General features: G+C 50.7%; 1 protein-coding gene across 1 annotated transcript in view; it reads left to right on the top strand.

The window, feature by feature from the left end:
- Window positions 1-12,064, top strand: part of LOC147709920 (apoptosis-associated speck-like protein containing a CARD) — a 185,815-nt gene that overhangs the window by 126,905 nt on the left and 46,846 nt on the right. The window contains exon 3 of the mRNA XM_086928347.1: window positions 4,533-4,834. Coding sequence (XP_086784473.1) covers window positions 4,552-4,834 — 283 coding nt within the window. The 5' untranslated portion in view covers window positions 4,533-4,551. The remainder of the gene's footprint in view (window positions 1-4,532; window positions 4,835-12,064) is intronic.

A 12,064-nucleotide genomic window follows, 5' to 3' on the forward strand; every position in this document is an offset into this window, starting at 1 on the left:
TAAAAACTATTCTTAGAGAACTGAAGCTTCACACTTCTATTTCTAAAACACATCTAGAGACATAACAATATTACACCAGCCTCTGGCACATGTTATTACAATGCATTTATATGTGATGATTTATCTCGCCCTTCTTCTGTTAGAGATACTTCATGTGTAATTCTTTTGCATAATCGTTCAATGATTTCATATGCAGTAATTTTTTGAATGATTTCTATGCTTTAAAAAACGTACAGTACCTACATTTCATGTATTTCAAGTACGCCTATTTCAAATGCATTTATGTATTTTGGGGTGGGCAATGTTACACATGTATCTAATTGCTTTAGTTTTAGTAATTTGATGGACATGAAAACGTGGAGTGGGTGTTGCGTGTTTATCTAGGTTCCTGATCGATACTGTGACCTTATGCCCCTATTCGGCTATAAATCCATTTATTCCCTATATTGGCATAACCGTTCAAGTGCGATTTTCAGAAAAGTCATCTCTGGCCTCACACGAACAGAGTCACATTCCAGCATAGCTCTCTGCCACTTCCTTTGCGACCAATTAGTGCAATGACAGAGCAGAAGTCACTATCTGATATTCCTAGATTAACACTCCGAGTTCTTCAACAAGATAAAAACTCAGCAAACCTGGAAATCCCCGCTTGCTGTGTTTTGATTAGTAATGGAACTCTAATGAGCAACTGATAACTATCACTTCCGAGTGACATCTTTAATTGACGTCTTATGTCCAGCAAACTTGCATCAAACCCGGCACCTGTCAGGTATAAATATTACCAACGTTGCCTTAAGCAATGTGAGCTACTGTTGCTGATGCTAGCTGCCTGCAAGACCCCGTGTTGGTGAATCTAGCACTCTGTCGCTGCAGCCTGCTGTCCCTGTGGTGGCGAAGCTACTGATACCATTATCGCTGCTAAAGCGCGAACGATGGTGCAGTACGCTTAGGAGCTGAACAGCCGTCCCTCTGCGAAGACATCCAGCAGATTCCAGCTGCCCGCGGACGCTGTCCCCCCTCCTTCCTCGACGCGCTGAAGAGACCCGCTGCCTTTCTCCTGCAGAGAAATCCAGCCCCGGCGTTTCCGGTTTACCCTCGCGGGTGACTGGGATATCGAGAGAGACCCCTGAAGGAGATACCAATCCTCCATCATTCTATTCAGAGGTATGGTGTTGACTAAACCCTTAGACGAGAATTCTTGAAACAAACCTTGGCAAAACCAACTTAACTTAAAGCTACTTACTTACTCCCCTTCCACGTGTTAGGCTTAGGTCAGGCACACTGGGGTAGGCATAGTTAGAAGCACCAGTTGAGTATGTTAGCCTAATGTATATATGACTGTATATATGTTTTATTACTTTTAACCCTTTCGATGCTGATGACGAGCTCAGCTCGTCATGATGCACGGTTGAGCTGTGCTGATGACGAGCTGAGCTCGTCATGAAAGGTGCAAAATCACTCTTTCCAGCACAGGAGGGGAAAACACCTAGCAGCGAAGGTGTTAAAACCATTGTATGGCTAAGAAACCATATCAATGCTTTTACAGTTCTATTTCGCAATCCTTATCTTACTGTACGTACTTTTTATAATAACAAGTCTTGCAATTGTGGCAATACATTTCTCTTGTACGAGAAGAAAGACTGTTCAATAAATGTTAACCCTTTATTGACAAACGCCCGTCTCTCTATCCTCTCTATTCTCTACATCTCGTGAAAGTAAACTGCACTAGACTGACTGAGTGAAATACATGTCTATTGTTTCACACGACCCTAGAGATTGCCTCTTGATCTGAGGAGCAAAGTTGTCATGTTGCACGGTTGTTGGAAAGCTGAATCCCTTCTTGTCTGTGCCAAGGAAGCTGATCACTTCCTATACAGAGAAGAAAGTTTCCAGTGACCTCTGATCTAGTTGGTAACACACCCAATTAAGTTTAGCATAGTCAGTGGAGGCCTGGAATATCCGCAGTTCCACGTCGATACTACTGTTTATGTTATTCCAATGCGCAGGGCCTAGTGGGAAACTAGGAACTACACTACATTTCCAGTCTCCTCGTTGAATGCGGAAGAGGAAATGTTCCCGCGTATGCAATGTTTAAAGCGATACGTTCTCTGTAAAAGACTAGACCCGCGTAGTTCTGCAACTCATTTATGGACTCTTAAGGCGATAAATGAATTTATAATTAGCATTGCGGTACTAACACAGATAGGATTCTCACATAATTGGCGAGTCACTTTTGACAATAGATTCCATTACTGTAATTATACAATTGGCACAGTTGCGATAAGTACCAGGGGTACTTCATAGGAGCATATCTTTTTCAACCCATTTGTGGTTTATGGCTAAGGGGTCTTTCTGTGTAGGAATATTCAGTGCATTTACTCTTTGTATTTCTACTCTTCCTTCCTCTTATATTCTTTGGGTCATTCAGATATTGTGACTGCGTCCCAATTAAAGTTACCGAAGATACGTGGGAGAATTAGCTACAACCATTGAACGTCCATGATACCCTTACCGGGTTGGAATTATCACCGGTCAAGTGGTGAGTGTAGTAGCGAATTTTAAACTAACTTATAAAGACTATTGTCTCTATTCCAACTCGTTATCTTTTTTCACATTCTAAAACCAATCCCACATATCTCTCATCAATAGGGATTACAATATACGCCATCATTGCAAGAAAGGTATGTGTTGGCATGGATACAGGAAGAAATATGCGCACTAGTCACGTATTATCTTGTAGGTGGAGGGACTTTCTCTTTACGGCTGCTTATGGGAAATGCAACAAATCTGCACATTCATCTGGGAATTTGCACCCTCACCGAGCACATTGTGGATGAATTTCACCTATAAACAATTTAAGTTTATTCGACCGCGAAAACTGTTTAGAGTGTTCTCTGAAGCGTGTCCTTTCTGATTTCAATGCATATACTCAATGTAACTCCTATCTATACTGAAACCTGGATTGAACAGCGTGGCGTTGTTTCGCAGTCACTTTTCTTTCACTTTCCAAGCATGTGCATGTCACTTTCAGAAGTATAAAGTATATCCAGGTTAATCCTATAAGACGGAACAATATGACGGAATGGGGTTTTGTCTATAGGAGACAACTAAGATACGTTATCCTTCCACAAACCTCTACTTTTTTATAAAATTCGATGTATATGCAGTCACAATTGTGTCTGCAGATACATAAGGAGAATTTTCTTCTCTAAGTGTTGCCATTTGTATGTTAAGTCACTCTGTACAGTGACAGGAATCACAAAACTGTATATATTTCTGTTTTATTTCCAGCCCTGAAGAGTCAGAGCAATCTGTACTCTGACGAAACACGTGTCGGCTGGCGAAAAGGTTTTTGGGCAATAAAACAGCAGAATATTGCTCAAACAAAAGAAGCAGAAAATATTATTTTCTAGGACGAAACTTATTGATGTCTGTTCAAAATACATTTTGTACCTAAATTGATTGTTGTGTGCATAGGAAATTGCGTTGTATCTTTGCATTTGTCATTCAGCCATCTCAGGGAGGGGCCTGTTTGTCTCTCTCCTCCGTCCCTGCTCCAGACTTGAACACTCTTAGATGTATTCTGTAGTGGTGTCAGACTCCTGACCTGATTGCGGGCGGGGCTTTGAGACCCCTTGTTAGGATAAAAGCCACATTTCATGCCCCAACCTTTACATGGAAGTTTCAGCCTTTAAATATGGAGGGCCTGATTCACAGAACTAAACTTACTATCATTTTGGTATTCACAGAGGCACTTACTCATTTCGGTATTCACAGAAGTTAGGAGTCCTAACTTTAGGACTCCTAAATGCCTTCTGTGAATACCTAAAGTCTTAAAGTTATGATTTTTCTCAGTTTAGGAGTATTAAGTTAGGACTCCTAACTTTAGGACTCCTAAACTGAGAGAAATCCTAACTTTAAGACTTTCGGTATTCACAGAAGGCATTTAGGAGTCCTAAAGTTAGGACTCCTAACTTCTGCGAATACTGAAATGAGTAAGTGCCTTTTGTGAATACTAAAATGAGTAAGTTCCTTTTGTGAGTAGCAAATTGGTAGTAAGTTTAGGATTTTGTCTTAAGTTAGTTCTGTGAATCGGACCCAACGTCTCTAAGTTTGCTGTAGAGTTTTTAAGTTACTGTAATGGAAACTAGGGGTGTTCAACAGAGGTCAATGGGGGCGTATCAAGACATATTTTTACAATAGCTACTCAGTAAATAATGTCCTTGTAATTATTTCTCATATCTGGATGTCCTAAAGATCTAGCCCTGCTCCAGTCCTTCAGCAGTTTTATTGTCCTCCCCTGCTCTATACTACAGTGTACCTTAGAGTGGACATCGGTATTTCAAAGATCAGTGCAACTACTACAGCGCCAGGCGCCCTCCTGGACCAATAGTAGCGCTATATTAAATGTATTTCAGCCATCAATTGAAGCACATTGTGCAGGTGTGAGGAGTTTGGTATCATGTATCTCACTTCTGTGACTCCTGAGTTTGTGACCTGCACTCTTTTTTTTGACCCAACATGTTTTTCAGACGCAGCCTCACGTGAGCCATGGCGGACGGAGGGGGCACATCTGGAGACGTCCTGCTCCACGCCCTGGAGGATCTCACCAAAGCTGACTTCAAAAGGTTTAAAGATAAATTATCAGAAATCAACTTCAAAGGGCAGCAAAACATCCGACGAGGAAGCCTGGAGGACGCCGACCGAATTGACACCAAGAACCTTCTGGTAAGGTTCTACGGCCCGGACTCGGCCATTGATGTCACCATCGAAGTCTTCTCCAAGGTCTGTCTGATGGAGGCGGCAGCCAGACTCAGAGAGGAGCGACCGCGAGGTAAGAGGGGAGTGAGCATTTACAATCACACTCCAAGGCCCACCTTGATGACCAAATTAAAATCATTTTCACAAGTTTTCTGATATTGAGAATAATACAAAAGCCAACATTATTGGACAACTCAACAAAAATTTCCTTCAACATATACTTGGTCTGAGGTCAGTTGTAAGCGCCTCAGAGACTCTTCTTTGCTGCTGCATGTTGTTGTTTGTTGATTGCTTGTGTGCTGCGGTTACCCCTCTGCACCACCACTGACTCCACTGTGCAGAGGCGTCAATGAATGAACTCCTTATAGTATGGTGAGAAGCGAGGAGTAACCACATGCAATCCAGCGTGGACAGCTGTAAAAGGGGACCCCCGGCCCTCTCAGTCCTCTCCCCCTGATCTAGCGGGCCAAAGGAAAGTCAGTCTCATATGTGCATCACTACTCTACAATACTCACCTTTAATCATAAATCTATTACTAGGCCCATAGATAACAAAGACATGAATTGACCAGCTGAATCATTTGACCTAATTGTTCAAAACAACCTTATGCATTTAATTAAGACAAAAATCATAGGCAAAGGATTAACTAATGGTAACTGAAACGAAACAAAGAAGACCAGCTTGTCATTTCAAAATCTATTTTATTAACTTTATTATCAGGCAAAGAGCATTTTCAGAATGTATTTCTTTAATTTGCAATTTTATTTTGCATCATTTTTATTAGAAAGGCATATTTGTCTGTCAGTTTTAGGTTTAAAGCATTTTTATTAAAACGAAAGAAACATGGGGAAGGGAAGTAGGAGGTCAAGGTTACATACAGTACAATGAAAAGAAAAAGAGACATGTTGCAGCAGTTCTGGTCGAGAGGGGGGAGGTCGGTGGTCCAGGAGGGGAAGGGGAGGCATCAGCTGTGAGGCAGTAAGGCAGTGCGCACAACCCTCCTATATTCCCCGACCTCCCAACCAAAGCTAAGAGCGAGTAGCTTCCTGCAACACAGCAAAACACAACGCAGTCCCTCCAAGCCCCCCGCCCCCAGAAAAAGGAAAAAGAAGAAAACAATACCCCAACATCCCCGTCGAATAGCCCTTAATAAAAGTATCCGCCCCAAACAGCCTACCCCCAACCCTAATCCCCCCAGCCCCATCCCTCCTAATCCGCCGGGGCCGCCGGTGGCGTCAGCCTAAGAAGGCGCAGGTACCTCGGACATGTGAGCTCCCGGAATTCTGTGGACAGCAGTGCCAGGAAGGGGTGCCAGAGCTCCTCGAACTGATCTACATTTCCAGCCACTGTAAGCGACATCTTCTCCATACCCAGTACCTGCCAGAGTCTATGTAGCCAACCAGTGATGGAGGGGGCAGTGGAGGTGCGCCAGTGGACAAGGATATTTTGGACCGCTGAGCCTAGCGCAATAGCAATCTGCCTACCCCTGCGGGACTTCAGCGGGTACATTAAGTCGTTGGGAAGGCCTAGCAAGACATACGCCGGGAAGCGCGGCAGTTCAATCTCAAAGTGTCTATCCACCTCATCCAAGACCTCTTTCCAGTAAGCAGTCAGTACCGGGCAATCCCAAAGAATGTGCGATAGAGTACCCTCCTGTCCGCAGCCCCGCCAACATCCCTTGTCGGTGAGTTTGTGCATCTCATAAAGCCTCTCCGGGGTGTAATACCAGTAGGTGGACACCTTAGTAAAGGTCTCCGTCAGCCCAGTGTGGTATGCAGAGTGCCTCGCCCGATATGCGATCTTGTCCCACTCCTTGTGGCTCAGGGTCCTGCCCAACTCTCTGTGCCAGCGCTCCCTCCCCGGATTATGGAAATGAAACGTCGGGGGTTGGGGAAATTTATATAGATCGGAAATAAGCTTGGCATCCGAGGTCCGGGTCACTAGCCACCGCTCGTAAGGAGTGATTTGACGGGCTGCGACGTCGCGCACCTGGGGTTGGAGAGCCCAGTGGCGGACCTGCATGTAGCGCAATCTGTCTACCTCCGTCAGACCAAATTCCTGTCGAAGTTGCTGGAAAGGAAGCACGCCCTCCGGCCCATAAATCTGAAAAAGTGCCCTGCAACCCGCACTTACCCAGTGGGAAAAAGCTCCCGGCTCTAAGCCCGGAGTAAAGTCCGGGTTACTAACTATGGGTGTAAACGGTGATGGGAAGGTAGTTAGCTCGCGGAGCTCGCAAACCGCATCCCACACCCGCAGGGGAACCCGGGTGACAAAGGAGGCGTAGAGGTTAGCCGGGCGATGTGCGCGCCGCAGGAATGGAACCTCCTGAAGGGTGCGTCCCGCTACCGCCTGATCTTGAAAGAGCCAGTGCTTGTCAGATTCCCACCTGCTCCATTCCACCAAATATCGGAGTTGCGCCGCCTGAAAATACTTCCGGAGATCCGGGATACCAAGACCCCCCGCCTCCGGAGCAAGCGTGGAGAGAACTCTCTTCATCCGAGGCCTGCGGCCTTGCCACACGAAACGGGAGATGTCAGCCTGCGCTTGCTGTATCCAACCCACAGGGGGCTGGAGAGGTAGAGCGCGAAAAAGGTACAAGATCTGAGGCAGCACCGTCATCTTCACCGCTGCGATACGGCCCAGCCACGAGAGCAGGCCCTTGTTCCATCGGCCGAGTTCCTCCTTAATCTTCTTGCTAAGGGAAGAGTAATTTGCTTTAACCATTTCAGGCAGCGAAGGCGCCAGCAGGATCCCCAGGTATGGCACCGTGGATGAGGACCACTGCATGGGGAAGAGACGCTGAAGGTCTCTCCTGGTGTCCGCGGCGAGCGACACGTCCAGAGCAGCCGATTTGGCCATATTCATTTTAAAGCCGGCCACGCGTGCAAAGGCGTTCAGTTCCTGGACGCAAGCAGGGAGTGACCTCCTGGGGTCGTCCAGGGTCAACAGGACATCGTCCGCATAAAGGCTAACAGTATGGGTATACTGACCCATCTTAACCCCAATAGCATCCGGATTATCGCGTATCCTCTGGGCAAACGGCTCCATGTAGAGGGCGAACAAAAGCGGCGAGAGGGGGCAGCCCTGTCTCGTACCGCGCTCAATGACAAAACTACTAGAGCTGTGCCCATTGACCCGCACCGATGCTGATGGTCTTTTATAGCAATTGAAGACCATGTTGCGGAACTTCTCGCCGATTCCCAGTTTCCCGAGAACCAGCTCAAGGTACGGCCAATGAACTCTATCAAAGGCCTTCTCCGCATCGACCGACAGTAACATCCGCTCCCCCGGGACGCGCGAGGCCTTTTCTAATATGTGCGTTACCCTCTTGGTGTTGTCAACTGTCTGTCTACCGGGTACAAAGCCAGCCTGGTCCGCCTCCACCAGGCCCGGTAGGTGCAGTCCAAGTCTGGCCGCTAGGATCCCCGTGTAGAGCTTAAGATCAACATTCAGAAGCGAAATAGGCCTATAAGAACCACACAGGGTCCGGTCCTTCCCGGGTTTCGGAATAACCGACACAGTCGTGGAAAGAAGGTCCGGCGGGATAGCCCCCGGTTCGGAGAAGGAGTTGAACAGGCGAGTCAGGATAGGCACCACTGTGGAACAGAAGGTCTTGTAGAACAAGGCCGTGTAGCCATCCGGGCCTGGGGCTTTACCGTGTTTCAATCGTGCTATAGCCGAGATGACTTCCTCCACATGGACGTCCCTCTCTAGGTGGTCCGCTTGGGCGGGCTCTAGCACCGGGAGGGTCACAGACTCCAGATAATCCTCAGCGTCCCTCGGCGAGGAGGGTTCCGCGGCATATAACGCCTCGTTGAAGCTACGAAAGGAGTCCGCCACCTCCGCGTCACCGGAAACAGAAACCCCGTCTGCACCCACTAGCTCCTTCACCACATTGCGTTGCTGCGCAGCCCTGAGCCGATGGGCCAGGAGCTTACCGCATCTGTCCCCGCCCGTGTAAAAGGCATGCTTCAGACGCAACGCTGCATATTCCGCTCGATCCAGATCCAGCGCAGAAAGGAGTTTCCTTGCCGCTTTCAGCTGCCTCCAAACTCGAGGAGCCCCTGTTCGGCGGTGAACCTGCTCAAGTTCCCTGACCTGCGCAGTCAGTTTGTCCCTCTTACATTGCCGCTCCCTGTTCTCGGCCGAGGAGATGGAGATAAATTCCCCCCTGAGGACCGCCTTCAAGGCCGCCCACTGCGTCGCTTGAGACGTGTCGGAGTTGCCATTGTGAACCAAATAGTCCTGAATGACCTCCTCCACTCGCTTCACGACCGACTTCTTATGTAGAAGAGTATCCCGAAGCCGCCACAACCCTCTGGAGGGGGAGGCCGCCGGCCATGCAAAGACGCCGGAAACCGGTGCATGATCGGACAGGGACAGAACCCCGATGTCCGCCGCCGTGGCGGCCGTGCGTAGCGGTCCACTCACCAGGAGGTAGTCCAACCGCGAATAAGTGCGGTGCGCGTGGGAGAAATAGGAATAGTCCCTATCGGTGGGGTGCATAGCGCGCCAGAGGTCATGCAGATCCATCTCTGCAATACGGTCTTGCACCACGCGGGAAAGCTCCCCCGTCTGTGGGGAGCGCTGGGCAGATCTATCCATAGCCGAGTCGAAGACAATGTTCAGGTCTCCACCCAAGACAACATGGCGATCGGGCGAGGCAGTGACGTCCACCAACACTGATTCCAGGAAACGATCCTGGTGATCATTCGGGCTGTAAACGGAGCCAACCGTGAAGGCAATACCCCCAAGCCGCATGCGATACGCTAGGAGCCTCCCCTTTTGTTCGGCATATTTGTACAATACCTCGCCCCTGAAAGAACTAGCTAGAAGAATGGCTACGCCTGCAGTCTTGGTCGCTGCCGAAGAGAAGAATTGGGTGGGGAACTTGGCAGAGCGCAGCCTATGACAATCTTTGGGTAGCAGATGAGTTTCCTGCAAAAGGCATATGTCCGCTTGCGTCCCTTCTAGTAGGGATAGGATCGCTCTGCGCTTCACAGGATTGTTCAGACCCTTAACATTAAGGGTCACCACTTTCAGGGATGGCATCTCCCCCAGGGAATCGAAGCGCTGTGCAGCAAGCGAGGGATCAGCGGAGGGGGCGCGCGGGGCAGGCGCGCAGGGAAGGCCAAGACCGGCCTCACGCGTGCTTGGGCATTATCGGACGGGACCCCACCAACAACAAAACAACTCTTAAGCCCTCCCAAAACCAACCCATGGCAACTAGCCAAAACCACAAACAAAGAAAAACACCCCATTGTCTCAGTCCAGCCCGAACGGGCAAGTCTGTAGAAACCAATCAAGTGGACGTTCAGCCACTCACCTCCAACCGTTCCCTCCCAACCCCCAGCCCCAACCCAGCATCGTAGAGGCTAAGCATCTCTCCCCCCGGAGTGAAGTTAGGCCGTCAAGGCTACGCCGTTGGAGTCAGGCAAGGTCCTGGCCGCCGTTCTCAGGGCTTCCTCCATATCCGCCCTGATGGTAGGGGAATCAGGGCGACTCGCAGTCGCCGACGATTGTCTCCTCGTCGATCTCCGCCGGCTCCGTCTCTCCGAGCGCCTCCATGTGGGCGTCGCTCCGTCTTCCTCCGTGGCCGTGAGTCCCAACACCCCGCAGATGTCTTGGAGGGAGCGCAGCTGGTGTAACACTCCGTTCCATCTAAAGATAAGGCGGAAGGGGTGACCCTAGGAGTAGGGCGTTTCGTGCTCCCGCAGAAAGTCTGTAGCAATCCGGAAGGACATGCGCTTCTGCAGCGTGATGGCGGACAGGTCCTGGTAGAGCGCCACAGGCCGCTCTCTGAAAGTTAAAGGCTGCTTCCTGCGGGCCTCTGCCATGATGCGCTCCTTCAAGGGGAAATCAGGCAGGAACGCCAGAATGTCCGGTGGGGGTGCTGATGACTGGCGCTGTCGGCCCACTCTATGCGCTCTATCTATGCGGATCGGGAATTCTGCATCTTCTCCCAAAATCTCCCGGAACAAGTCCTGTAGATAGGCCACCAGATCCGTCCCCTCGTCCGCGGATGGGACACCCCGCACCCGGATGTTGTTCCGTCTGGACCTGTTCTCGAGGTCCTCAGAGTGGGCCTGGAGCTCGACACACTGCTCTCGGAGACGGAGAACGTCCTGCTGGAGATGGACTATCTCCTCATCACGGCGCTGGGCCACCGTTTCCACCGTGTCAACACGCTCGCCAAGGCCCTCCACTTCCCTGCGCACTTCTCGGACCTCGCTGGCCACTTCCTTCTTTAGCGTCTGGAAGTCGTCCTTGAGGGAGCTAAATAAGTCCTCCATAAAGGACCTCGTGACCGGCGGTTCACCTCCAGTTGCGTCTGCCGAGGCCCGGGAGGACCCCGGCGACGGCTGCGTCCTGTCCCTTAGCTGCTGGGCCCTGCTGAGCATGTCCGGCAGAGTGCGGTCACCCCTTTTCGAGCCTCCTCTCCCAGTCATCGTGGCCGCTGCAGTGGGCAAGGTGCAGGGCCGACCGCCGTAGATGCGTCCAGTCGCTCGTGGGCACCAGATGTGAGACCCTGCCGAAGACAAGGGTGCTGCGTCACAAGCGACAAAATGGCGGCTCAGGCCGGGGCGAGACAGTCGTTGTACCGACCAGGGTGGCAATCGGGGGCCAAAGTCAGGGTCTCTCAGCAGCGCACCCCTTGGGAAATTAGGTCAGGAGCCAAGGCGAAAGTAGGCACCCGCCCGCCAAAGGCACGGGTGGAGGTCGCCAGCTCCAGCTCCTCAGGGAGAAGATGGCAGCAGGGCGGGGCCCGGGAGAGCGGCCCGGGCTGGCGAGACCGCCGGCTACCCCCTGGGCACAATAGGCAAGGAAAGTCCACAGCCAGTGTCTCACAGTTTCGCCAGCGGGTCCGCCCAGGTCGGCTGCCGCGTAGATGCCTCCGTCCCTCGCCACCAGGTCCGGGGTCCACGCCGCACCATGCACCATCGTCGGTAGCGAGGGGCCAAAGCGCCAGCTAAGGTCCAGGGTCCGCTGTGTGTCGGTGGCACCGGTCACGTAGGCTTCGGCCGGGGGGCGCTGTTATTCTCCGGAGCACGTCGGGTCCGAACACTCGGGATCACCAGCTTTCAGCACCAGGCCCAGCCGAGGCGCCTGGACAGCACTGCAATACGCTCCGCCTCCCAGGCTCTCCTCCGTGCTCCGAACTTTGAGCAAACTTTCGGGGTACTTCCCCCGGGGCGATAGGAGTCAAAGTAGTATCAATAGGTGCACCAGGAACTCCGGCACAGTCCTCTCACCCGCAAAGCAGCTGCGGGGGGAGAGAAGCGCAGAAATCGGGGCTCGAGCT

The sequence above is a fragment of the Lissotriton vulgaris genome, chromosome 6 (assembly GCF_964263255.1).
Source record: "Lissotriton vulgaris chromosome 6, aLisVul1.2, whole genome shotgun sequence".
Lineage (NCBI taxonomy): Eukaryota > Metazoa > Chordata > Amphibia > Caudata > Salamandridae > Lissotriton > Lissotriton vulgaris.